The sequence below is a fragment of the Macrobrachium nipponense genome, chromosome 27 (assembly GCF_015104395.2).
Source record: "Macrobrachium nipponense isolate FS-2020 chromosome 27, ASM1510439v2, whole genome shotgun sequence".
Taxonomy (NCBI): Eukaryota; Metazoa; Arthropoda; class Malacostraca; order Decapoda; family Palaemonidae; genus Macrobrachium; species Macrobrachium nipponense.
In genome coordinates, this window is record NC_087216.1 from 72,134,078 (window position 1) to 72,159,582 (window position 25,505).

General features: G+C 42.0%; 1 protein-coding gene across 1 annotated transcript in view; it reads left to right on the forward strand.

The window, feature by feature from the left end:
- LOC135201077 (vacuolar protein sorting-associated protein 8 homolog) overlaps nt 1–25,505 on the forward strand; it is a 131,007-nt gene that overhangs the window by 3,805 nt on the left and 101,697 nt on the right. Inside the window, exons 2-4 of the mRNA XM_064229963.1 lie at nt 7,434–7,562; nt 8,255–8,449; nt 9,992–10,120. Coding sequence (XP_064086033.1) covers nt 7,434–7,562; nt 8,255–8,449; nt 9,992–10,120 — 453 coding nt within the window. The remainder of the gene's footprint in view (nt 1–7,433; nt 7,563–8,254; nt 8,450–9,991; nt 10,121–25,505) is intronic.

The following is a 25,505-nucleotide window of genomic DNA, read 5'->3' on the forward strand; positions in this document are numbered from 1 at the left end:
GCTGATTAATCTCATTCCTTTCATATAAACAAACCCTTCAAGCCAGTCCCTTAACATCTAGGATTTTTAGTTTATTGGTCTGGTTAAACTTTTTTATAATAATATATGGGGAATGGTATTTTAGTGTAGTTACTGATGAGTTCTCACTGTGGAGGTTCCAAGTTCAAGTCTTGCTCAGATCTGATAGACTTTCATTTGACATAAAACCATCCTGTCTTTGTAAGCTGCAGATGGGGCCTTTTGGAGAGCATGTAGGATCTATTGAGTTATCATGTCTTATGGGTGGAGACAGTCATGTATTTCTACTAAGAAATCACAAGAAAACGCACGTGACTTTGTGCCCTGAAAAGGGGTTAATTACACAGAAGTACTTATCAGTCTATCATTTTTTTTCAAGCTTTTCTTGTGGCTTCAGCTAATTATGTACTATTTGTGTGTACAGTACTATACATTTTTTGTACATGAAACTTTCTGTCAGATATATACTTAGCTATACGTCTCTGACGTCACGACAGAATTCAAAACTCGCGGCACACGCGACAGGTAGGTCAGTGATCTACCTTACCCGCCGCTGGGTGGCGGATGTAAGAACCAATTCCTCTTTCCCAGCCAGAATTTTTCTGTCGCCGGTGACGACTACAACCTGTGGTTGTACCTGACAGCTTTATTCATTTCTCGTTGCCGTGGATTATTTGGACTGACTTTCGGTGAAGTACCTGATCTTGTTGGCTTGGCATACGCATTTGTGGATTGTTTTGGATATTGATTTTGGATTTTTCTTTGATTTCGAGATCTGAGTTAGAGGTTAAGAAATCTTCTATGTTTAGAGTGTGCGCTATGGATGAATGCAAGGTGAGACTACCGAAAGCTACAGTAGATCCTCACACAGTTTGTGCTTTAAATGTAGAGGGAAAGAATGTTCTTTTGTTAACCCGTTGTAATGAGTGTGAGAAGTGGATGAGGGTGAATGGAAGGCTCTTTCTTCTACTTGAGGAAGTTAGAGAAAGACAGGGTGAGAAAGGCTTCGTCTAGGAGTTCTAGTAAGTCTCGTATTAGCGAGGTAGAAGAAAATCTGTTGTAGCATTAGAACCTTCTCCAGTTTCAGCTCCTTGCGCCCTGCATCGAACCTAAGGATACGACTACGGAAGTGGCAACCATGAGAGCCACGATCCTTAGCATGGAAAAGAAGATTCGTTCGTTGCAAGGTAAGAGTAGTGAAGGTGAAATTGTGCAGTGACCCCAGTGCAGTGGAGGGTGCGTCTGATCGGCTCCTTAATGCTTCCAGGCCTAGACCTCTTCCAGACTCCCAGTCCCAGTGGAGGAGGAAAGTCAAAAAGCCGCAGGAAGGTTAGGGAGAACTCCCACCGATCAGGCGTCCCCTCGGTTAGATCCTGATGCTCGTACCCAGGCTGCCCTTGTTTGCGCGAAGAAGGAGGTATTGCGCCAATGCTTCTCTTCGTCTTCCTCACCTTCGCCTAGAAGAGGATGGAGCGCCTCGGATTCTTCGCGACCACTGAAGAGAGCCTGGAAGGCTCCTGGCTCCTTTCCTTCCAGCCCGGAAGTTTTTCCAGAAGAGCCGGAAGTAGAGATCAAGAAACCCAGGAGGGAGCAGGAGTTCTCGCCTCATAGTAGGCTTCGAGCCTCTTCTCCGGTGGAGGATTTTACAAGATCTCCAGCTCGAATTCTTGCTGGACTGCAAGCGCAGAGTTTCGGCGCTGGCGGGCTCCTTGGCAGGAGGAACGCGTCGGAAAGACGTCTCTCTCCCTGTCAAGAAGTCTAGGATTCCTTCGCCTGTTGTTTTACCGTCTCAGTCAGAGTCGGTTCTCTCTCCTTTATCAGCGGATGGAAGGAGGCGCTCTTCCCTCGGCAGGCGCTTGTCGTCTTCCAGGCGTCAATCGCCCAAGAAGCTTTCTCCTGGTGACTACATCTCTCCAGTAGGAAGGGATCTAGCGCCTAGTAGGCGTTCGTCTAAAGACAGGCGTACAGCCTCGTCCTCTCGCTCTTTTACGAAGATCCTTCATTCTCCGGATAAGAGAGCCTACTCTTTGATGGATTCGTCAAGAGACAGGATCTCTCCTTATGTTAGGCCGCCTTGAGCCTAGTAGGCGCTACTCCCCAAGTAGACGCTCTCCGCTCCCAAGCGTGGTGCGGAGGATAGGCGCTTTTCTCCTGATAGGCGCGGCTCTCCTTTTAGCCGCTTGGTTCAGGACAGGCGTGTAGAGCCTGAAAGATAGTCTCTTCTGGGAGACTACCTTTTGAAGAGACACACAAGTCGGGAGCGAAGTTTGTGGAGCATGGTAGACGCCGGTCTCTAGTAGGCGACCTTCTCCAGGGCTTCGTCTTCCTGTAAGTAGGCGCCAAGAGCCTAGTAGGGCGCGCCTCATGGTAGGCGCAGCTCGCCTGGCAGCCGCTCTCCTTTGAACAGGCGCATGGATCCTGAGAAGCGCCTTGAGCATAGTAGGCTCTCCTCTCCTAGCAGGCGCTCCCCCTTGGAAGCCCGGAATTCTAGGAGTAGGATTAAGGAGCAAAGAGCACGCACTCATCAGAGTAGGAAGGACTCATTCGAGAGGAGCTCTCCAGAAACTTTGGCTTCCCCTGATAGGCGCCAGTCTGCTACTAGACACTCTCTGGACAGGCGCATTTCTTTAGAGAAGGCTAACTGCCCTCGTAAAGAAGCGGAGGGTTCTTCAGTGGATGAAGTTGAACCTTCAGAAGAGGATTGGTGAAGGACTCGTCAGTTTCTTCCTATAAGATCCTTACAGATCTACTTCTTCAAGAGTTTGGAGACTCCCTTACTCCCGTCGCTCCTCCGTCTCCTCTCTCTTTATTCTCTACTTCGAAGAAGACGAAAGTTTCCTCTTGTGTGAGGATGAAGCCAACCATCTCAATGAAGAAGGCTTTGAGAGGTGTTGGTGATTGGCTGCTTTCTAAGGAAGAGAAAGGGAAAACTGTGTTTTCTTTCCCTCCTTCCAAGCTTACGGGCAGACTTGGATTTTGGTACGAGTCTGGAGAACCCCTAGGTCTGGGTCTTCCTCATCGGCGGATGCGGATTCTCTTTCTCTGGTAGATGCAGCACGACGCTCGGCTCTTTTGTCTGCTAAAACTACCTGGGCTATGAACGAGCTTGACCACCTTCTGAAGGGAATGTTTAGAGTCTTGGAAGTCTTCAACTTCCTTGACTGGTCTTTGGGGGTCTTGGCTAAGAAGACTCAGAACCCGGATGCTATTTCGCCAGAAGATCTAAACAGTGTTCTAACGTGCATTGACAAAGCAGTTAGAGATGGATCGAGCGAAATAGCCTCCCTATTGGAGCAGGGGTCCTTAAGAAGAGATCAGTCTTCTGCTCTTTCTGACTAAGTCTGTTTCGCATGCCCAAAGAGCCTCTCTCCTGTATTCGCAGCTCTCGCCTCTGCTATTTCCGAAGAAGATAATCCAGGACATCTCAGGATCTATCTCTGCGAAGGCGACTCAGGACATGCTCGCGCAGTCGGCACGGAAGCCTAGGACCTCCTTCCAGACGAAGACGAAGAAGGAGACTCCAGCTAGACAGGAGCCCTTTCGAGGGGGCCCCCCTTCTAGAGCCTCTACCTCGAGAGGTAATAGACCTTTCAAGAGAGGTAGATCCTTCTCACGCTCTGTCAGAGCTAAGAAGTAGGGAAGTAGTCCTCCAAACACCAGTAGGTGCCAGACTTCTAAGATTCTCGGAAGCCTGGGCAAAGAGAGGAGCGGACAACTGGTCCCTCTCGATTATAAGAAAGGATATCTGATTCCTTTTACGGAAAGACCACGTTGACAACGACTCCGAGGGAGTTGGTGGTCCAGGTACAGGGATCCCATCATGAGCCTTGCTTTAACACAAGCAGTGGAACAAATGTTCGAGAAAGAGGCTATAGAGCTAGTGAGCGACCCTTGCTCAGCTGGCTTTTACAACGCCTTTTTCTAGTTCCAAAAGCCTCAGGAGGATGGAGACCGGTTCTGGATGTAAGCGCCCTGAATATCTTTGTAGAAAAGAGGAAGTTCGCCATGGAGACGACATCCTCAGTGTTGGCGGGCCCTTCGGCCAGGGGACTGGATGGTGTCCTAGATCTTCAGGACGCTTACTTCCATGTGCCTATCCATCCTTCGTCAAGGAAATACCTCAGGTTCATGATGGGGAGGAAGGATATTCCAGTTCAGGGCCTTGTGCTTCGGCCTTTCAACAGCCCCTCAGGTCTTTACAGGCCTAATGAAAAATGTAGCAAGATGGCTACATTTGGAGGGAGTCAGAGTGTCCCTTTACTTGGACAACTGGCTGATCAGAGCCAAGTCTCAGGAAAGATGTTTGGAGGACCTACAAAAGAACCCTTTTCATGGCAAGTCTCTGGGACTTTTGGTGAACTTTCAAAAGTCTCATTTGATCCCAGTCAAGATCGTATCTATCTGGGGATTCGGATGGCTCTGGATTTTCGGGCTTTTCCGTCTCCAGAACGGATAGCCCGAGGGTCAGAGAAGTCAAAAGCCTTCCTAGAGAAAGAAGTATGCACAGTGAGGGAGTGGATGAGTTTGTTGGGGGGGACTCTCCTCGTTGGAGCAATTCCTTTCTCTAGGAACGGTTGCACCTCAGACCTCTCCAGTTCTTTCTTCATCGAAACTGGACGGTGTCGTTCACAAAACCTAGAGTTCTCCTTCGAGATTCTCAAGGGAAATCAAGAAGGACCTCTCTTGGTGGGCCAACCCTCTCAGGTTTGCAGAAGGGATGTCCCTTCACATTCCGAACCCCAACCAAGTGTGTATTCCGACGCCTCGGAAACAGGTTGGGGAGCGACGCTCGGCTCAAGAGAAGTGTCAGGCACCTGGAACAAGGAACAGGTGACCTGGCACATCAACAAGAAGGAGCTGATGGCGGTTTGGCTAGCTTTGAAAGCTTTCGAGCCCCACGTCCTAGCTTCAGCAGTACAGATCAATCGGACAACACCACGGCCCTGGCTTACATCAGGAAGCAGGGGGGGACTCACTCTTTCTCCTGTACGAGACAGAAAAAGAACTTCTGCTTGGGCAGAGCAAAGGAAGATTTGTCTCCTACCAGGTTCGTACAGGGAGAAAAGAACGTCAGAGCAGACCTCCTAAGCAGGAAAGATCAAGTCCTGCCTGCAGAGTGGACTCTTCACGAAGATGTTTTGCCAGGACCTGTGGAAGCTTTGGGGCAAGCCTCATATAGACCTCTTCGCCACAGCCAAGAATGCGAGGATAGCCAACTACTGCTCTCCGATATCGGACCCGAGGGCAGTGTCGATAGACGCGTTTCTACTAGATTGGAAGGGTCTAGACATGTATGCTTTTCCTCCATTCAAGATACTGGGAGAGACTCTAAAGAAATTTGCAGAATCGGAGGCAGCAAGGATGACGCTGGTAGCCCCGTTCTGGCCCGCGCACAAGTATGGTTCACAGAGGTACTGGAATGGTTAGTAGATCTTCCGAGAACATTACCACAGAGGATCGATCTGCTCAGACAACCCACTTCGAGAGGTATCACAAAAACCTCCCTGCTTAGATCTGACTGGCTTCAGACTGTCAAAAGTTTGGTCAGAACGAGAGGCTTTTCTGCAAGAGTTGCAACGGCTATCGCAGCAGCAAGAAGGCCCTCTACCCTTAGAGTCTACCAATCGAAGTGGGACGTCTTTCGGCGATGGTGTAGGAACATCACTTTTCCTCTTCCAGTACCTCTGGTGACCCAAATAGCAGACTTCTTACTTTTCCTTAGGGAAGAAAGTGGATTGGCGGTATCAACCATTAAAGGCTATCGTAGCATGCTATCTGCAGTGTTAGGCACAGAAACTTAAACATTTCAGAAGATAAGGACCTTCATGATCTAATAAGATCGTTTGAAACATCCAAGAAGGTTCTCCAGGGGTTCCGAGTTGGAATCTGGATGTAGTGCTACGTTACCTGAGGTCCAATAAGTTCGAACCGCCTCAGTCTGCATCGTTTAGAGACCTCACGAAGAAGACAATTTTCCTCATGGCATTGGCTTCCGCAAAGAGGGTTAGTGAACTCCATGCACTAGAAGGAAATGTGGGATTCAGAGGAGATGCAGCTATCTGTTCGTTCCTTCCTTCGTTCTTAGCCAAGAACGAGAACCCCTCAAATCCTTGGCCTAGGAGCTTGAAGTACAAGGATTGTCTGCATTAGTAGGCGAGGAAGCAGAGAGGTCGCTTTGCCCAGTAAGAAGTTTGAAATTCTATCTACAGAGAAAGAAAAAAACTTAAGGGCAATGATGTCAACCTTTGGTTGCGCTCTGTAAGAGATCCAAGGAGGACTCTTTCGAAGAATGCGCTTTCTTTCTTTATCAGAAGCCTGGTGAAAGAAGCGCATGCGATATGTGAGGAAAGTCAATTCAAAGTCTTAAGGTCAAAGTCATGAGGTTAGAGCTATTGCCACGTCATTGACTTTTAACAAAAACATATCCCTGAGTAATATTATGAAGGCAACATTCTGGCGTTGCAACTCAGTCTTTGCAAACCACTATCTGAGAGACGTCAAAATTAACGTATGAAAAAGTGCTTGGGTTAGGCCCGTACGTATCGGCGGATTCGGTGCTGGGGCAGGGAGCTGAGACATATCCTTAGTAGTATATATTTTTCCCCTTGTTAGGTTGTAAGTTTTTGGTTGTGTGAAAGAACATGCGGGTAGGCATGTTTTTCATTTCGTAGTCTAACAATGATTAGATTGGTTAGGTGATCGGTTTATGTTTGAGCTCCTTGCAATGATAGTGGGTTAGGTTCTGTCATATAAGTGGGCGAATCCCCGTTGACAGATCCTGCTCGGATTCTATCAGTAAGCGGATAACCAAATCCCTTTGATAGACCCAAAGAGTCTGTCAGCTGTAGGTCCACGCCCTCGCTGAAGCTCTTAAGGCAACGCAGACTCATAGACAGTAACTACGAAGTCTTCTGCCTAAACAGGTAAGAAACCAAGGTTGTATTTTACATCCTACAACTAGTGTTGTTTTCCCTTTTTTCCATATTATATTGCTGTCTCTTTCCCTCCACCAAGGGTGTCAATCAGCTAAGTATATATCTGACAGAAAGTTCATGTACAAAAAATGTTATTGTTAGTATACAATAAGGTTTTGTACATACTTACCTGGCAGATATATACGATTGATGGCCCCGCCCAGCCTCCCCTCAGGAGGACCGGTGGAAGGAAAAATTCTGGCTGGAAAGGGAGATTGGTTCTTACATCCGCCACCCAGCGGCGGGTAAGGTAGATCACCTGACCTACCTGTCGCGTGTGCCGCGAGTTTGAATTATGTGCGTGACGTCAGAGACGTATAGCTAAGTATATATCTGCCAGGTAAGTATGTACAAAACCTTATTGTATACTAACAATAACATATTTACTTTTAATAGTGGCTTTATTTGGTGCGGACTCTATTTACTTTTCAATTCTTCCAGCTTGATGATGAAGAGTTCCAGTTGCCTCCAGTTGATGAGCTACCAACATTAGAAAGCATCCTGAATGAAAATGACCCTGGATCCATATCTGATGAAGATACCAATGCCCCGCAACCTTCTCAGCTGAAGGTATAGACACTTCTTCCTTTTGGTCTGTTTTCTCTTTTTATTGCTCTTTACTACTTGTTCAAGAAATGTGAAATCCAAGAAGACAAATATTTGAAACCTATGAAAAGATTATTCAAAATTTATTTAATCTTATATATAGTTATTATGTCTCACATTAAGGGGAACTTTTATGGATTGGGAGGATGTGCTATGACTGAAAGAATTTATTGACAAGCTGTTAGGCACTATTAGATTGTTGAGACTATGGAAACAATAGTGAAATGACCATACATTTCCTATAAGGATACATTGCAGAGGGGAGAGAGAAACTAGTACCTTACAATGGTCATAAAAGTTAATTAATTATTTATAGCAGACACAAAGCATGTACAAAATGAAACAGATCATGCTCAAAATAAATAGCACTCGCTGAGGATGCATTAGACCAAGACATCATCTTGAGGACGCTGCTTACTGACAAGCAGCCAGGTGGCATTTGCCCCAAGTTTGTTGCAGTCAGTAGTGCGCTTTCTCACGAACATCTCATTTGGGCCAATTTACGAAAGTATTTAGTGCGTGATATTGTGTTTTACAGTTATTTTGCCACTTTACTGGCTTAAATATTAGCAACCAGATCTTTTGATACCAGTGCTAGGTGCTCTCTCTTCTTAGTGCTTCCCATGCATAACTTCTTATGACTTTTCTCTTCCCAGGCATCGTTCTCACAGGATGGGGGAGATACGCTTTCTCTCCACTCCCGCGGAAGTTCCGATTCCAAAAGCCGTAACTCGTCGGACAAGCACAGTTCGGGAAGCAGAACCAGAAAGGAACCCCAGAGCAAAACCCATGGATCCATTTTACGTCACGTGATACTGAAGGGGGTTGCAGCTCAACTGGTGTCAGCCTATGTAAGAACCCTATTTACATTCTATTGTATTGCATTAATTAATTCACTAATTGCCCTGTAGGGTGGTACTAGTGCTTTCAGTGCATCTTGTGTAGTCATCTGTAGGCATTACTTGAGGTTTATTGCAGCATCCTTTCAGCCCCTTTCATTCCTTTTAATGCAACTCTGTTCATATCTTTCTTCCATCTTAACTTTCCACCCTCCCCCAACAATTACATAGTTCATAGTGCAACTGCGAGGTTTTCCTCCTGTTACACCTTTAAAGCCTCCTTTACTATCAGTTTCTGTTTCAATGCTCAGTGCTGAGTGACCTCAGCATAGGCATACGTCTCAGCGCTTGTCCTTGGGCTTAAATTTCAGATTCCAATTTCAAAACATTTCTGTAATTGGCTTCAAATTTTTTCTTCAGGTTTTGTTTCAGCAACTTCCATCAAGTTTATGAAGAGAACTTCTTCTCTCAGGTGGCTTTATGTAACATCCACCAGGCCATCACTTCTCATATGTATTCTGCAGTTATGAGCAGTCCTGGTGCGGCTTGGTTCAATTTTTTAGATCTTATCGTTTTCTTAAGAGGTGCATCTATTACTTACTTTGGAGTTAGTACTTTCACGTTGTCATCTACTTTCTTCTTGTTTTTCCTTGAGATTATATGAGATCAGGGCATGAGAATGCCCCTACCATTGGCCTTCTCTTAAAAGTTCTCAGTGATGGTTGTGACTTGATGTGACTTACAAAGTATAGTAAGTAATGTTTAAATGCCTTCCTGTAGCTGTGGGTAAAAGCTCCCTAGATTTTGCAGTATTTTTGATCAGGCATTACATCTCCCTGTCTTCTCATTATTTTTTAAATACATTCTCATGTTATGTTAACTGTTTTGCCATTCAAGAGTCAAAGTTTATTAGACAAATGTTACAATAGTTTTTCAGCTTAATTACTTGTTCATGTAGTGCTGGTATATAGAAAGTAGAAGTTGTATCAGAAAAATTATTTGGATTTCTCAAAATCCAAAATGCAACAGAAATAATTCCAGAAACTTTTTCAGTGCAGTAGAACTGATTATTAGTGGATATGAGACTGTAAGCATCTCAGTAATGTGTGTTCCTTGGTAACTGTTGAACAGACATGCTAACATGGTATACTATACAGACACCACCCTACTTGAAAATGAGTTATCCATATGGCTATCTTTATGTTGAATTTAAATTGTTTGTAAGTTTATTACGTACTTTACTCTTCATGCTTATTTAAGTCTAGTATGACATGTCAATACAGTACGGTGCATTTTTTCATTCTACAACATAATTCACTGTATATACAGTACTATATTTTATAGAATAGGTGCACAGAACGAAATTTGAGCTTACAGGTGGCAAAGAGGAGATCTCTGAACACAGTTTTAATTTGCAAACTCGTTTGTTTATATCTCTGAATGTTCGTAAGTTAGATGGAGTCTGTACTGTATTATCTTTTACTACTAAAATGCCATTCTATTCATATTTATTTTGTACCACATGTTCTCAACTTAAAAACTTCTCATTTACAGGATCGTGTTGGCGCTGGATTGCCAACTACCATGGCTGTTGGTAATGTGATTTGTATAGGTACTAGCCATGGTCTGATCCTAGTCTTTGAGCCAACGCAAGCTCTCAAGTATTGCTTAGGGTCTACACAGGTGAGTAAAGATTCCAAGTGTTATTTAGGGGCTTCATCATAACTTGAAGTAACTTAGGTGGGGAGGGAAGATGCATACATACTCTAGTAGAAGAAGGACGCAAAGGGTCTTTGCAAAATCCTATGCTCTTCCTACTTGTGCTTGTGAGATGTATTTTGAAGTGGATAATATTATTATTATTATTATTATTATTATTATTATATTATTATTATTATGTTATTAATATTATTATTATTATTGTTATTATTATTATATATTCAGAAGAACTCTATTCCTAGGGAACAAGCCTACCAAAGAGACTATTATTATCATTATTCATAATATCGTCATCACAATTTTGTATGTAGGTTGTGTTTTTGTATTATGTGGTTAGATGTGGAATCCACTCTTTTCAGTCTTGTATCTCCACTAGTTTCTCAGTATTGATAGTCTTCTCACTTTATCGTCCCCAATCTTGACGTTTTATGGTCCACATTTTCAAAATCAATTTTCCTTGTCAGTGCTTGTGTTTCAGCTGCTCAGTGTAGTACAGGCCTTGTATGCCAGTCGTAAGTATTTGCTCTCTCTGCTAATTGGACATATGTATTTATAGCTCTTTACCTATCTCTCCATTTCATCCATGCTATAGCTAGTCCATTCTTTACTGCTCTCCAACTCCTGCTACATGGTCCAGTGTGTCTGTAAGGTAACAGAAATTATTCTACATCTTTAAGATTAATTCATTTATCACAACAGGGTGCTCAACTCCACTTCTCTTCCCCATTTGCCTTTGTGATACATTTTGGGTATCAGAGTTTAAATGTGTGTGCTACATTTATTTCAAAATTTGAAAAAGAGACCATATTGCAGCATTATGTAGATCACCCTAGTGCTTATTATTATTAACAGGGCTTCGTTTTTCCAGACCTCTGAGTCTCAAGTAGACTCTTCTTGGGCTGGTTCTCAGGGATTAATCCTGAGAAGAAGGAGAAGAAGGGAGAAAGAGAGAAAAAAAAAATTAGACTTTATTTGAGAAACCTGTCTTATTTAAAAAATTTATTATGTTATTTATTATAAAATTTTTGCTTTCAGCAAGAATACTTTTCATTTTTGAATTCCGTAGATGAATTGACCTTTGCTGGGTCCAATTTGGGCACTCAATAAGTAGATGCTGTACTGTCAGGGGTATTTGACATCTGTTACACTTTATTGGGTCAACATGTGGTGTTGACATTAAGTGACCATGCAAGAATTTTGTGTGTCCTATACGGAGCCTTGTTAGGATCACCTCTCTTGATCTTTCCTCCTGTGAGGATGTCCTCCACGCATACACTTCAGTTTTATTGTAGTGTCTTACCGAACAATTATACAGCCGTGATTTCCACGAGCGGCAGGAGACTAAATTCAAATTTAGCGTGTAGGCGTCGCCAACACTGGTGGTGATGACGTCATCTCCCTCCACTCGCGGGAGAACCAGGTACAACTGCCCAGGTGAATTCAGTTCTTTTCCTGCCGGCGTCCGGTGAACATCGGTGGTCGGTGCGATTGGATGACTTTGCATTGATCTTCGGAATTGGTGAAGTACTCTTTTTTGGCGTTGTTGTTATTTTGCATATTATTTAGGCGTTGCCATGTCGGATTCTAGTCCGTCGGGAGTTAGGTTTTGCATCTCAGGATGTAAAACTAGATTATCCAAGTTAGAGTATGATTCTCACACTAAATGTGTTAAGTGTAGGGGACAGGTTTGTTCAGCAGATCGAACATGTAAACCGAGGTGTAGATGGTTGGACTGATTCTCAATGGAAGTTTTTTAGTTCATACTCGGAGAAATTAGCTAAAGACAGAATTAGGAAAGCAGCGCTTAGGGGAAAGTAAGCTAGCTCTGCTTTTTCTTCCTTGCGATGCATCTGTTCCTTCTGTTTCTCCTCAAATTGTTATGTCTCCTTTAACTACACCTCCTATTCCTCCTACTAATCCCACTTCTCCGGCTTCCAGTGTAGTTTCTTCCGACACCATTGCCAGTCTGGAATCGAGGTTCGATCAGAAATTTTCGGTACTAGCGAATACGGTTATGCAACTTGGTAATTCGGTTAAGACGTTTTTGGAGAAAGCGGTCTTTCAGGTAAGAGTTAGTTAGTTAGGGTGCGTCTGTCTGTCCTGGCACGTCTCCTAGACAAGGGTCACTGTCCAGCTCCCCCGCACTGGGGAGAAGACATACCAGAAGTCCAAGGGAGTTGATCGGGATTTGCCCACAGACAGGCGCCTCAACAGGGCTCGGTTAAGCGTTGGAAAGGTGTTGCGGGTAGACGCCTTTCGAATGATTCAAGCGATTCATCTCCGGTCGCGCGGCGCTCTTGGCGAGATTCGCCCGTTTCGCGTCCCTTAAAAGAGGTGTTCAGGCGCTGATTCTTGCCTCCTCCAGTCAAGTGGTATAAGGAGCCTGAGATAGGGTTGCGCCTTCGGCCGTTAGCGGCTCGTTCGTCGCCTCAATCTGTTCCTTTTTCGGCTCCTTCTACTAGTAGAGATTGTGGTTTTAGCGCTGTAGCTAGCAGTTCTAAGGGGTGTTTCTTTAGGCGCTTTCTCGTGTGTTACGCCTGATGCGCCTGTTTCGCCTCGAATTTCGGCGGCTCCGAGCGAGGCGCAAGTAGTTTTTCCGCCTCCTGCTGAACATTTAGGCTCTTCCAAGCCTCCGTTAACTGTTTTTTATTTGTCTCTGGCGCCTTTGCGCAAGCAGTTAGAGATGTTAACCAACTGGATGAATGAGTCCAACAGGGTGGTTCGAAGCCTTCAGATGCGGTTGTAGTCCCGTCTACTTCTTCGGCGGTATCGGGATGAGAAGAGTAGAGGAGGAGGATTCACATCACCTTTCGTGTTATTCACGTCTCCTTAGATTTCTTCTAGTATCTTATCCAGATTATTTTGAGAAAGCGGCTCCGCGCTCCCCAACTTCGACTTTTTTGATGAGGAGGAAAACTTCAGACCCTCTCCTCCCAAAACTTGTTCTATCTAAAGCGGTTAGACATTCGTTGAAAGAGACGGAGAAATGGATGTCTATGAAAAGAGGACTTAGGGAAGGCGCTGTTGCTTACCCTCCCTCTAAGTTGCTTCATAAGAGGTATAGGTTTTATGTAACTGGGGAAGAAGCTCCTTCTCTGGGAGTTTCTGCCTCCTCCCAGGGAGACTTCTCATAGTTTAATTACGACTATATCCTACTAGAAGATTCTGCTTTCGCCGCAGCGAAAGTTTTGTTTTTACTTTGATCCTGAGTTGGACCATCCACTTTTGTTTAAAGAACAATTTAAACTTTTGGTTTGGGAAGTCTTTAGCTTCCTTGATTGGACTATTGGCGCTTTATCGGCCAAGATCGAAGACTGTCCTTCTCTTTCACAGGATTTAGCGGAGGATTGGATTGGTGTTCTGTCCTGTGCGGACAAATCCATTAGGGATGGATGTGATAAGTTAGCTTCGCTCATCGCCTTTGGTACTCTTAAGAAAAGGCAACTTTGGTGCTCCTTTGCTTCTAAAAGGGTTACTTCCCAACAGAAGTCTGCTCTCGTTTGCTCCTTATGTGAAAGATAACCTCGTTCCAGACGATGTAGTGTTGTCGATTTCGTCGGCGCTAGATAAGAAATCTACTTCGGATTTACTGGCACAGTCTACTAAGAGACCTAAAGCTCCTTTGGAGACTGTTCCTTCGGTTTCCCCTCTGGCCCAAGTGCCTTTCGAGGGAGAAAACCCAAGCGGTTCTTTCTGCCGAAGTCTAATTTGTGACCTCAGTCAAAGACCTCGGCCAAGGTTAACAAACCTTCCAAATGAAACTTGGTTCTTCATGCACCAGTGGGAGCCAGGCTGGCTCTGTTTGGGAGGAATGGGAAAAAACAGAGGAGCAGAAGCCTGGGTAGTGCAAGTACACAAGTTCGGCTACCGTATTCTCTCGTTTCACCTCCCTCGCTCTCACCTGTGCCAATTCCATTCCAGCCATACTCTCCGGGCTCAGACAAATTTCTGGCGCTAGCTGCGGAAGTGGAAGCGCTTGTTCTCAAAGAAGCTATAGAACAGATAGAAGGGGATTTTCCTCCAGGCTTTTACAATCGCCTTTTTGTAGTTCCCAAGTCATCAGGGGGCTGGAGGCCGGTTTTGGATGTGAGCGCCCTGAACTTGCATGTCCAGAAAACAAAATTTCATATGGAGACCACTCGGTCGGTTCTGGAGTCCATCAGACAGGGGGATTGGATGGTTTCTCTGGACATGCAAGACGCTTATTTTCACATTCCGATACATCGCGAATCTCGGAAGTACTTGAGGTTCATGTTCGAAGGCAAGGTGTTTCAGTTTCGGGCGCTTTGCTTCGGACTGGCGACCGCTCCCTCAAGTTTTCTCACCATGGGTTCTATCCCCGATAGGAAGCTGGCTGCACATATTAGGGAGTAAGAATCTCCCTCTATCTGGACGATTGGCTTCTCCGGTCGGAATCAGAGAGTCGGTGCATGAAGGACCTTGGAAACAACTCTGGATCTTGCCAGAAAGTTAGGAATTCTGGTCAACAAACAGAAGTCCCAGTTGGTTCCATCTCAGAGCATCCGTTTATTTGGGGATGACTCTGAATGCTCAAGTTTTTCGGGCTTTTCTGTCCCCGAAGAGGGTCCAAGGCTGTCTGGAGACAGTTCAGGAGTTCTTGGACAAAAAGGTAAGTTCTGCCAATCAGTGGATGAGGCTCCTGGGCAAATTTGACGTCAGTGGAGAAATTTGTGACGTTGGAAGACTGCACATGAGACCTCTGCAGTTTTTTATTTTTTCTGAGAGCCTCTTGGTGCAGGAAGATGCAACCAGACTCGATTACCTTTCCTGTCACAGATCAAATAAAAGAGGACCTAAGGGGTGGTGCTCTCTTCGGGCAAGGTTGGAAGAAGGTTAGATTTACGACCCATCCTCCCGAACCTACAGTTCTTTTCCGAACGCATCAGACACAGGTTGGGGAGCCCTGCTGGAAATAAACGGGCTTCAGGAGCTTGGTCGGAGAAGGAGAAGAAGTCCACATAAATGTAAAGGAACTTTTAGCAATTTTCCTGGGGCTCAGACAGTTTCGGAGCTTAGTAGAAGGTCAGTAGGGCAGTGCATTCCGACAACTCCATGCTCTCTCGTACGTGCGGAAACAGGGGGACTCAGTCTTTCTCTCTGTACGAAGTAGCCAAGGATCTCCTCCTGTGGACAAACGAAGCGAATGTTCAGCTAGTCCCGAGATTTGTTCCGGGAAAGATGAACGTCCTGGCGGACGAGCTAAGCCGTCAACAGCAAGTGTTACCTCTGGAGTGGACTTTGGACAACAAGATTTGTCAGAAACTTGGTGCCTTTGGGGACGACTGTTCCATAGACCCTGTTCGCGACATCAAGGAACAACCGTCTTCCTCTCTTTTGTTCTCCAGTTCCAGATATCTAGCTTGGTCGGTGACGCAATGCTGTTGGATTGGTCGGGTCCTGGAAGCTTATGCATTCCGCGTCCATTCGGTCTAATAAGAGAGGTGCTGAACAAGTTCATTGCGCACAGCAATGTAACACTAACGTTAATCGCTCCCTTTTGCCCAGGAAAGAGTGGTTCCCGGACCTTCTCCAGTTTGTTAGTAGACTTCCCCAGACTTCTTTCCTCCAGAGAAGTGGCTTCTCAAACAACCTCACTTCAAGAGGTTCCACCAAACCTGTCCGCTCTAGCTCTGACAGGGTTCAGACTGTCTGGAATCTTGTCAGAGCGAAAGGGTTTTCAAGAAGAGCTGCAGAAGCTATCGCTCGTTGTAGGAGAGAGTCTTCTAACAAACTCTATCAAGGGAAGTGGAGAATCTTCAGAGAGTGGTGTAGAGGTGCTAAAAGTCTCTACTTCTGCGACCTCTTTAACGGAAATAGCGGATTTTCTTCCTTCTATTTCTTTAGGGACTCTAAGAAACTGGCTCCTTCTACGATCAGAGGATATAGAGCCATGCTTTCTTCGGTTTTTCAACATCGGGGTTTGGATATTTCCTCCAATACAGATCTGTCGGACCTTCATTAGGTCTTTCGAAACCACTAAGTTCTCAGGATACAGTGGCTTGGAAACTTAGATGTGGTGCTTAAGTTCCTCATGGGGCCACCGTTTGAGCCTTTGAAGTCGGCTTCACTCAGGAACTTGACTAAAGAAAAGACACTTTTTCTTATTGCACTAGCTTCTGCTAAGCGTGTCAGCGAATTGCACGCTATAGACAAAAGAGTCAGTTTCTCTCAAGGCAATGCTGTGTTTTCGGTATCTTTGACCTTTCTAGCCAAAAACGAGAATCCGTCTAATCCTGGCCGAGGAGTTTTGTGGTTTAGGAACTTATCTGATTTGGTTGGACATGAGGAGGAAGAAAGGCTCTTATGTCCAGTCAGGGCAATTAAGCAGTATCTTCTTGCCACTAAGGATGTTAGAGGACAATCTTCTAAGCTCTGGACCTCGGTTCAAAATCCCTCTCGTCCTCTTTCTAAGAATGCTATATCGTTCTTTATTAGAGAGCTTATCAGGGAAGCTCACTCGCAGTTCGAGAATGACAATCTTTCCGTTCTGAGAGTTAAGCTCACGAGGGTAGAGCAGTGGCAAACTTCTTTAGCATTTAGAAAGAATTTATCTTTAGCTTCGATTCTTCAGAGCACGTTCTGGAGATCGAATTCGGTTTTTTGCGAGTCATTATCTCAAAGAGATAGAAACGGTTTTCGAGAATTGTAGAACGTTAGGTCCGGTGTGGCGGTTTTGTTTCTGGCATGGTGTTGGGAGAAACGGCACAGGGGTCGTCGGCCTCTATGCTAACTTTTCACCTTGAAATAGGTTGTCGAGTTCAAGGGAAGCTGGGGGTACTGAGTACCTGGGATACTCACCAGTCTGTTAGGTCAGATTTTATAATGGTTGGGTATATATGTTTTTAAATCTGGTGTTGGTGACAAATGTTTTGTATGATTGAATTTCTGGTCTTAGCCCAGGGCAAGGGCAATCTTTGTTGTTACTATCCTCCGTCAGTCAGCCTTGACTCGCTTGAACTACGGAAGGATTCCACTCCTGTAGAGGCTAACTTTGGTCAAATTCCAATTCCTCTACAATAGTAAGAAGAGCACCGACCAGAGGCAGTAACAGTCTGCTGTAGCTCTCTTACAAGGTAATGTACAACAGACACCTCGAGTGTTTACTGGTATTGTAATGAATGTAACCATTTAGGAATACTAGTGGTCCACTGAATCCCACCTTCCCATAAATGTGTAATCAGCTGTATAATTGTTCGGTAAGACACTACAATAAAAATGAAATTTTCATTATTAAATATACCGAACAATTATGATTATACCCACCCTCCTCCCCTTAGGTGGACGGACGGGCAGAAAGAATTGGATTCACCTGGGCAGTTGTACCTGGTTCTCCCGCGAGTGGAGGGAGATGACGTCATCACCACCAGTGTTGGCGACGCCTACGCGCTAAATTTGAATTTAGTCTCCTGCCGCTCGTGGAAATCACGGCTGTATAATTGTTCGGTAAGTATACAATAAAACTTCATTTTAATAATGAAAATTTCATTTTTTATGTTTTTAAGCGTATTTGTTGTTGGCACTGAGGCCCATTCTCTTTTCCAATCCTGGTAAATCAATGGTTTAACTGATGTTATCCAGTCTGACACTGGGGCATGTGTAATTGTTGGTGGGATAGTGCAAGCTAATTTGGCAGCTGAGTCTGCATTTTCATTTCCTTTTATTCCCACATGTGCTGGGATCCAACATATTTCTATTGATAATCCTGATTGGAGGAGTTGATGAATTTTTATTTTTATTTCCTGCACTATTTGGTTTACTGATTTATACTGTCTTATAGCATCTATAGCGCTGCGTGAGTCACTGAAAATAACAGAGATACTTGCTTTTGCCTCGGATATCATATCAAGAGCCATCTGTATGGCTGTGATTTCAGCAGTAAAAACTGGATATTAAAGGTAGGCTTCTTTTGATTACCATATTTTTCGAATATGCAGATGCTCCTACTCCAACATTATTTTTGGAGCTGTGTGTATATACCATAAATTTGTTTCCCTTTCTTTGAATGTGCTCCAAAGCATGTTGGCGGTACATTTCTGTACTTGTCATTTGCTTTTTGAGTAGGTAAGACAGAGAGGTACATATCTTTATTAGTTTTAAAATCCACGGTGGTGGTAATTCCATTGGTGGGTGAAAAATTGGATTGATGTTATGCAAGTTCATTATGTATTTAGCTCTTTTTGGGAAAGAGCTAGTGCTATTAAGTTCTGTTACTGGATTACAGTTTTGAAAGCAGTCAGCTGCAGGAGACAATCCCGCTTGCAGTGAAAGGCCTCTTCGTATTGTTCTCAAATTACGGTGATGTTTCAAGGGTAACACACCTGCCTCTATCAGAAGCGAGCTTGTTGGGGACGATCGGAATGCTCCTGTGCACAATCGCACGGCTTCATGGTGCACTGCATTGAGAGATTTTAATGCAGATTCTGAGGCGGATGAATATATTGGACAGCAGTAATCTATTATGGATAAGACTGTTGCCTTATATATCATTAATAAAATGTCTCGCTTTGCTCCCCAATTAGTGTGTGATAATTTTTTCACTATGGCAAGGGCTTTGATGCCCTTGGCTTTAATGTATTTGATGTGCTCTTTCCAATTTAAATGTTGATCAAATGTCACTCCTAGATATTTGATTTTTGTACACAATTGTATTTCAGTGCTATAAAGGTGAAGTTTGATTGTTTGGTTCTTCAGCCATCTTTTGTCTTTGTAGAATATGACCGCTTTTGTTTTATCTGTTGAAAATTTAAATCCAACTGAATTTGTCCAACTACATATATGTGAAATGGCAGTGCTAAGAACTCTCTGAGCATGTCTCAAGTTACTACTCGTATAGTAAATAACAAGGTCATCAACATATAAACTGTTTTTTACACCACTTGGTAAATTTATAGTAATGTCATTGATTGCTAAAGCAAACAATGTACAGTTCAAGACACTACCTTGAGGGATTCCTTCTTCCAGTTTATAGGTTACCGAGTAGGAATTTTTTACTCTTACTTGAAAAGTTCTGTTTGTTACAAAGTTCTTAATAAATATTGGTAAGTGGCCTCTTAGTCCCTTGGAGTGGAGTTTTTGCATGATGTTATGTTTCCATGTTGTATCGTATGTTTTTTTTATATAAAAAAATATAGCTACTGTTAATTTTTTTCGTTCAAAGCCTTTTTTGATGTGATCTTCTAAATGTGTTAAGGGATCTAGGGTTGATCTGCCAGCTATTGAACCAGATTGTGTTGGTGTTAAAATTGATTCTTTGGTTATTACATATGTTAAGATTGTGGTCATGTTAAAATTGATTCTTTGGTTATTACACACGTTAAGATTGTGTTGGTGTTAAAATTGATTCTTTGGTTATTACATACGTTGATCGTGCATTAACCATTTTTTCTAAGATTTTGCATAAGCAACTTGTTAGGGATATCGGTCTATAATTGGATGGATTACTTGCATCCTTTCCTGGTTTATTTATTGGAATTATTATGGCATGTTTCCATTTATCAGGAAAGACATGTTTTAGCCAAATAGTATTATAAAATTTTAATAAATATGATTTAGCTATAGGAGCTAATTTTTCTATCATTTCAAATGATACGTATTTTATATCCTGGTGCGGAGGGATGACATGAGTTGATAGCATTATCTAGTTCATCTATGTTGAAAATATAATTATATTCCAGGTCTTCAAGAGTTTCAAAATTGAGTATTATATTTTCTTTTTGTTTTCTGATATTTTTAAAATGTATATCTAGGCTGAAGTAAGCACTGATGTTTTCAAAATGCTTTCCAATCATATTTGATATTTCATAAGTATCATGGTATATTTTTCCATTTAAATGTATTGCACTTCTTGGAGGTCTTATATGTTTTCCATTGATTTTCCTTATCTTTTGCCAGATATCTCTTGTGGATGTTTTGTTATATAGTGATTTAACGTGGTTAATTGCTATGCTTGTTATAACTATTTTGTTTAATATGTTTATATTATAGGGCATTTTGTTGAGTGATTTAAGGCGTGTTTTGAGTCTGTTAGATTGCGACCCAATATATGTTTTATTTTACTTAAGGTTGTTAAGGTTGGGTTCCACCATGGGACAGGGGATTTTGTGGAATGTGATTTGGTTTTTGGAATACTTCTATCTGCAGCATTTATTATGAAGTTTGAGAAGGATTCACATGTAGTATTGTGATCTTCATTACGTGGGAATGGTGATATGTTTCAAGTGTATAGGAAATATTTATCCCAGTTAGCTTTTTGGATATTATATCTTGTAAGTGGCAAAATTTTGACATTACTTAAGTAGTTCAGAATGATTGGGAAATGGTCACTTGTGTATGAATCGTCTAGGACGTTCCATTCAAATTTCTCGGCTATATCATTTGAACATAATGAAATGTCAATTGAGGAAATGGTTAGGTGTGTATTTGAAAAATGTGTTGGAACTTCACTTTCATTGAGACAACACAGGTTGTGTTTCATTATAGTTTTTTCTATGTTGATTCCGAATGTGTCAGTGGGGTTATTAGTATCCCATAATAGATTATGTGCATTAAAATCTCCTACTATAAGTAGGGGTCCTGTATACTTTTGCTAATAAGTTCAGAAAAATCACTAAAATTTGCATTGAAATTTGGTTGGTTATATAAATTACAAATAGTGATTTTACTTTTGTCAGGCATATACAGTTTAATTGATGTTATTTGGTATGGCATAGATGATATGTCAAAAGGTTCATATGTTATGCCATTATGAACGTATATGGCTGTGCCTAATTTTCCATCGTCAGTTGGTGAATAACAGGCAATTTTATAGTGTTGGATATTTGTACGGTTACTTCCTATATGTTGTAGACATATGCACATTGGGTTGCGGTCTTGTATGATTCTTTGTAATTCAACCAGACGTAGTCGGGTTAAGAGACTATTTATATTCCATTGAATGATTTTATATTCCATTATTGGGAGGAATAGGTGTTAAATTCTGTAAATTTATTGCTGATTTTACTTTGCCTCGTAGTTTATATGCATTTGAATTTATGTGTGTTTTTTTAATCGTTGTATTTGTATGTTGGTTATTAGATTCTGCAGTTGTTTGTTTTTCATAATTGAATATTAATAAGTCTATTTTTTATTTTATAATTTCCTTTTTGTATTTTAAGGATTCAGAACATAATTCGTTCTCATGTTGGTGTGTTAATGGGCATTTCCTTAATTGAGTAAAATTGTCTATACAATTTCGTACTGTGTCCTCTGTCTTGGTAGTTAGTTGGTTATATGTGCTTACAAAGCATTCATTACAACCACAAGACGAAGCATGTTTGGTAATGTTAATTATTGGTTCAGAAGTATTTGATCTAGCTTTAGAAATTTCTGGTTTTGTAATTCTATTGGTCCTTTTCTGTAGTGATAAGGACTGTTGGTTTGAGGGTTTATTTGTTTTGTTGTTGTTAATGGAATATTTGGGTCTTGTGGATGGTTGGGGGGTGATAGTTATATTTTGGTTTGGTTTAATGGTATGATTTTCATTAGTATTATTTGACAGGAATTGTAATGAGTAATTGTTTCTTTACTGCCCAGATGTTGGCTGTTTGATTGAGATTGAGGGTAACTGTATTTCCACTTGTGATGAGATTAGTATAATATCTTTATTAAAATGTTGTTCTGGTGTAGTTGGAGTTTCTTTGGATTGATTGTAATTTTCAATATTTATTTTTTTTCCCTTAGGTGGGGTTTGTTCTAGTATTCTTTTCTTTTTGTCAGTTCGATTATTATTATCATTTAACTCCTCTTCCATTGGAAGTTCTTTTCCATGGATAACTGAATTATCTATGTTAGTGGTGGTAGTGGTTGTTATAATATCACTTTTATATTGGGTTTCAGTATTATTGGTATGAAATTTAGTTTCTATGTTTATACAGTGGTACCTCGAGATATGAAAGGCTCAACTTACGAAAAACTCGAGATACGAAAGCTGACACGAAACATTTTACTGCTCTATATACGAAAAGTTTTCAAGATACAAAAGGTTTCTGAAAGTCCGAGATTCGCCCGATAACAATTTTGAAACTCGCGCCGCGCGCCGCCATCTTAGTTCTAGTAGACTCGCCACCATCCTCCTGCTCTCCCATTGGTTCCTGATGCTAGCCAAGCCATGAGATCCTTCTCTCCTATTGGACAGCGTCCCTCCCATCATGCATCTTACGTGGTGGCGTGCCTTCGCTCGGCCACTTCGCACCCGAAGCTTTATCGTACACATGCGGCATTCGTTCGGTCCAACGATTTCGTTTAGTATCGTAAATTCGTTAGTGATTTCGTTGTGCTACTTTATCGTGTTGTGAGAACCTAATTAGTATACATACTACATATGTAACTTAATTACGTACAGTACATAAGTACATATAGTCATGGGTCCCAAGAAAGTTGCTGAAGTTCACAGAAAGAAGAGAATGCTTTCTATGGAGACAAAGATGGAGATAATAAAAAAGTATGAAGCTGGCTTGCGGTTGAGTGTGATCGCTAAGGAATACGGCCGAAATCCATCGACGATAGGCACCATCCTTAAGCAGAAGGAAGCCATCAAAGCAGCTACACCTTCCAAGGGCGTGACTATTTTGTCCAACAAGAGGAGCCATGTGCATAATGAAATGGAAAGGCTGCTTCTTGTATGGATCGAGGACAGAGAAATCGATGGCGATACGAAAACCGAGACGGCAATCTGCCAGAAGGCCAGCGCTATTTTCGGCGATTTGATTGCCCAAGCCGAAGACGACGGCGGAAAGGGGATATCAACGGCAACCCCAGAGTTCAAGGCTTCTCATGGGTGGTTCGAAAAATTCCGTAAACAGACTGGCATCCATTCGATGGTGAAGAAATTTAAATTACGTAAAGTATAAAAAAGTAAAAAGAAATGTAAAAATATAAAAGACAAAAATAAATTTTATTTAAAGTTTTTTGTAAAGTTAAGTGTTACAGTTTTGTTAATGTGTTTTGTAAAGTTTAGTTTGTTTTTCTGACATTTTTTATGTGTTTCGTAAAGTTAAGTGTACGTATCTGCCGTTTGTCCTCCTCCTCCTCTGCCGCCACTTTCGGAGATAGCCTCACTCGAAAGGTAAGCTTCCACATTTTACGTTACAGTAATAATATTTCTTGTACACTAATATACACTTTATTTACAGGTTTTGCATTTTTATTATTAAGTTACGTATTGAATGGTCCAAATTGTTGTAGTATTTCATTGTTTATCGGTCAATTTACCTTTATTATGAAATTTACTGGGGTGTTTTTGGAGGGCTTGGAACGGATTAGCCATTTTACATGTAAAATGTGGTCCAAGATACGAAAACCTCATGATACGAAAGGCGCCTCGGAACGGATTAATTTCATATCTCGAGGTACTACTGTACTACCTTGTTTGTCATTGTGCTGCTTGATGTCTTGATTTTTAGTCACATTTGAAAAGGTGGGGGTTTTGGAGGGATTATTAACTCCTCTTACTTTTAGCTCAAGTCTGGCTTCCATGACTGACATTCATGTCCTATTTATTAACAACTGAAGTTCTGTGTTATATTGGTAAAATGAGCATTCTTTAGATTTTGCGTGATGGGCTAGTCCACAATTAATACATTTTGGTTGATTACAGTTATCTGATGTGCAGACTGCACATATTGCCTTATTATGGCATTTTTTGTATGTGTGTCCATACCTTGAGCACTGTGTACATTGTAGTGGTTTTGGAACGAAAGGATGAACTTCTCTATTTTGTCCAAGAATTTTTATTTTAATTGGTAGGTCTTGGCCTGTAAATTTTATTTTGGCAATGTTGATATTTTTATTTTTGTCTTTCCTACTTGAAATCGAGTATATTTCTAAATCGTGGACGTTTTTATATCTCAATTTTAAGGAGTCTAGCAGTAGTTGTTTTGAAGGAAACTCCTGCTCGCTATTAGGTAGGATGACTGCACCTTGTACATAATTCAATGTTTCGTGGCTTGTAATTGTTGCTTTTATATTATTTATTTCTGTTATACTTAAAAAGGCAGTGGACTGCTTTTTATTGGTTACTTGGATAAGCCATTCATTGTCCTTGATGTGTCTGCATTCCATGTCTTGTGTTGGATATATGTTAAGTAATTTGTTTTCTAGTATCGCTGCTGAGATTTTGTTGTCAGCTTCGAGGACTAGAAATCTTGACCAGTTATCTGGTCCAAAGAGGTCATCAAAATGTACCAATGTGGGATTAAGTCGGTAATTTTTGTTTCTTTTTGGTCCTTGTTTTATGTATGTTGCTTGTCTATTATGATTTTTATATTTTCCTGTATTGTTGGGAGGATTACTTGCCTCTAATTCAGAATTATTGTTCATCATATATGGTTCCATTGTTACGATATTGGAGTTTACCAATTTATTTTTGTTTGTTTCTTTTTTATTTATGCACCCTATTTGGTTTTCTGGCTCTGCTGCTTTACTTGGAACAGGGTGTTCCTTTTGTATCATTTATAGTACTTTCACTACTTGTGGCAGTACCAAGGAAATTCGGGAGTGATGTGCCAATAGTCATTAACTGTGCCGGAGTTTTTCCATCATGGGGCCCAGGGGTACTCAAATCATTTATTTCAATATTCATATATTTGAGATGAGATTTAAAAGAAAGAAAAAAAAAAAATCTTGAAAAGATATCATTGGCCCTTCGCGAAGTTTAATCTTCCGCCAATGGCACAAGTGAGAAAGGACTCCCAAATGTCCGCATCCCTACCCTACCCCAAAAGGGGATGGCATAACATGATTAGTATGGCCCAAGTGTAAGCAGAACCCGCTTGCTAGGACCAAGAGTATTACGATAATACAATTATCCCCATCCTAATCACATTATGGGCAAACTGGATAGAATGCCGAGAGTTCTATTCCTAGAACCAGACCCCCCCTGGAATCCGTGGTCCAGCTCCACAGAATAGTTCCGCCTGAAAAACAGGTCCGAACATTGTCGGGTAGATGATGGATCTACCACAGTTCTCACCATTTAGCTTCGGATTTAACTCCACGTTAAGCCATGATATGTTTTCTCATTTATTTGCTTTCAAAATTTTTGGCAAAAATGGAAAAGTCCATAGAAGTTAACTCGAAAATATATAATGTCATATGGGACTCTTGGGTTCGAACCTGGGAAGAGATTCCTGAGGTTCGAGAGCCCCCTCACCACGTCAAGGTGGTCCCATAATGAGGAGGACCCTAGTGCTAAAAGAAGAATATGATAGAGAGGTGGTGGAAATGTTTCAATGTGAAAGAGTGTTCTGGAGAGGAGAGGACTGAAAATCAGAACAAAGCTTATGGTGAATGG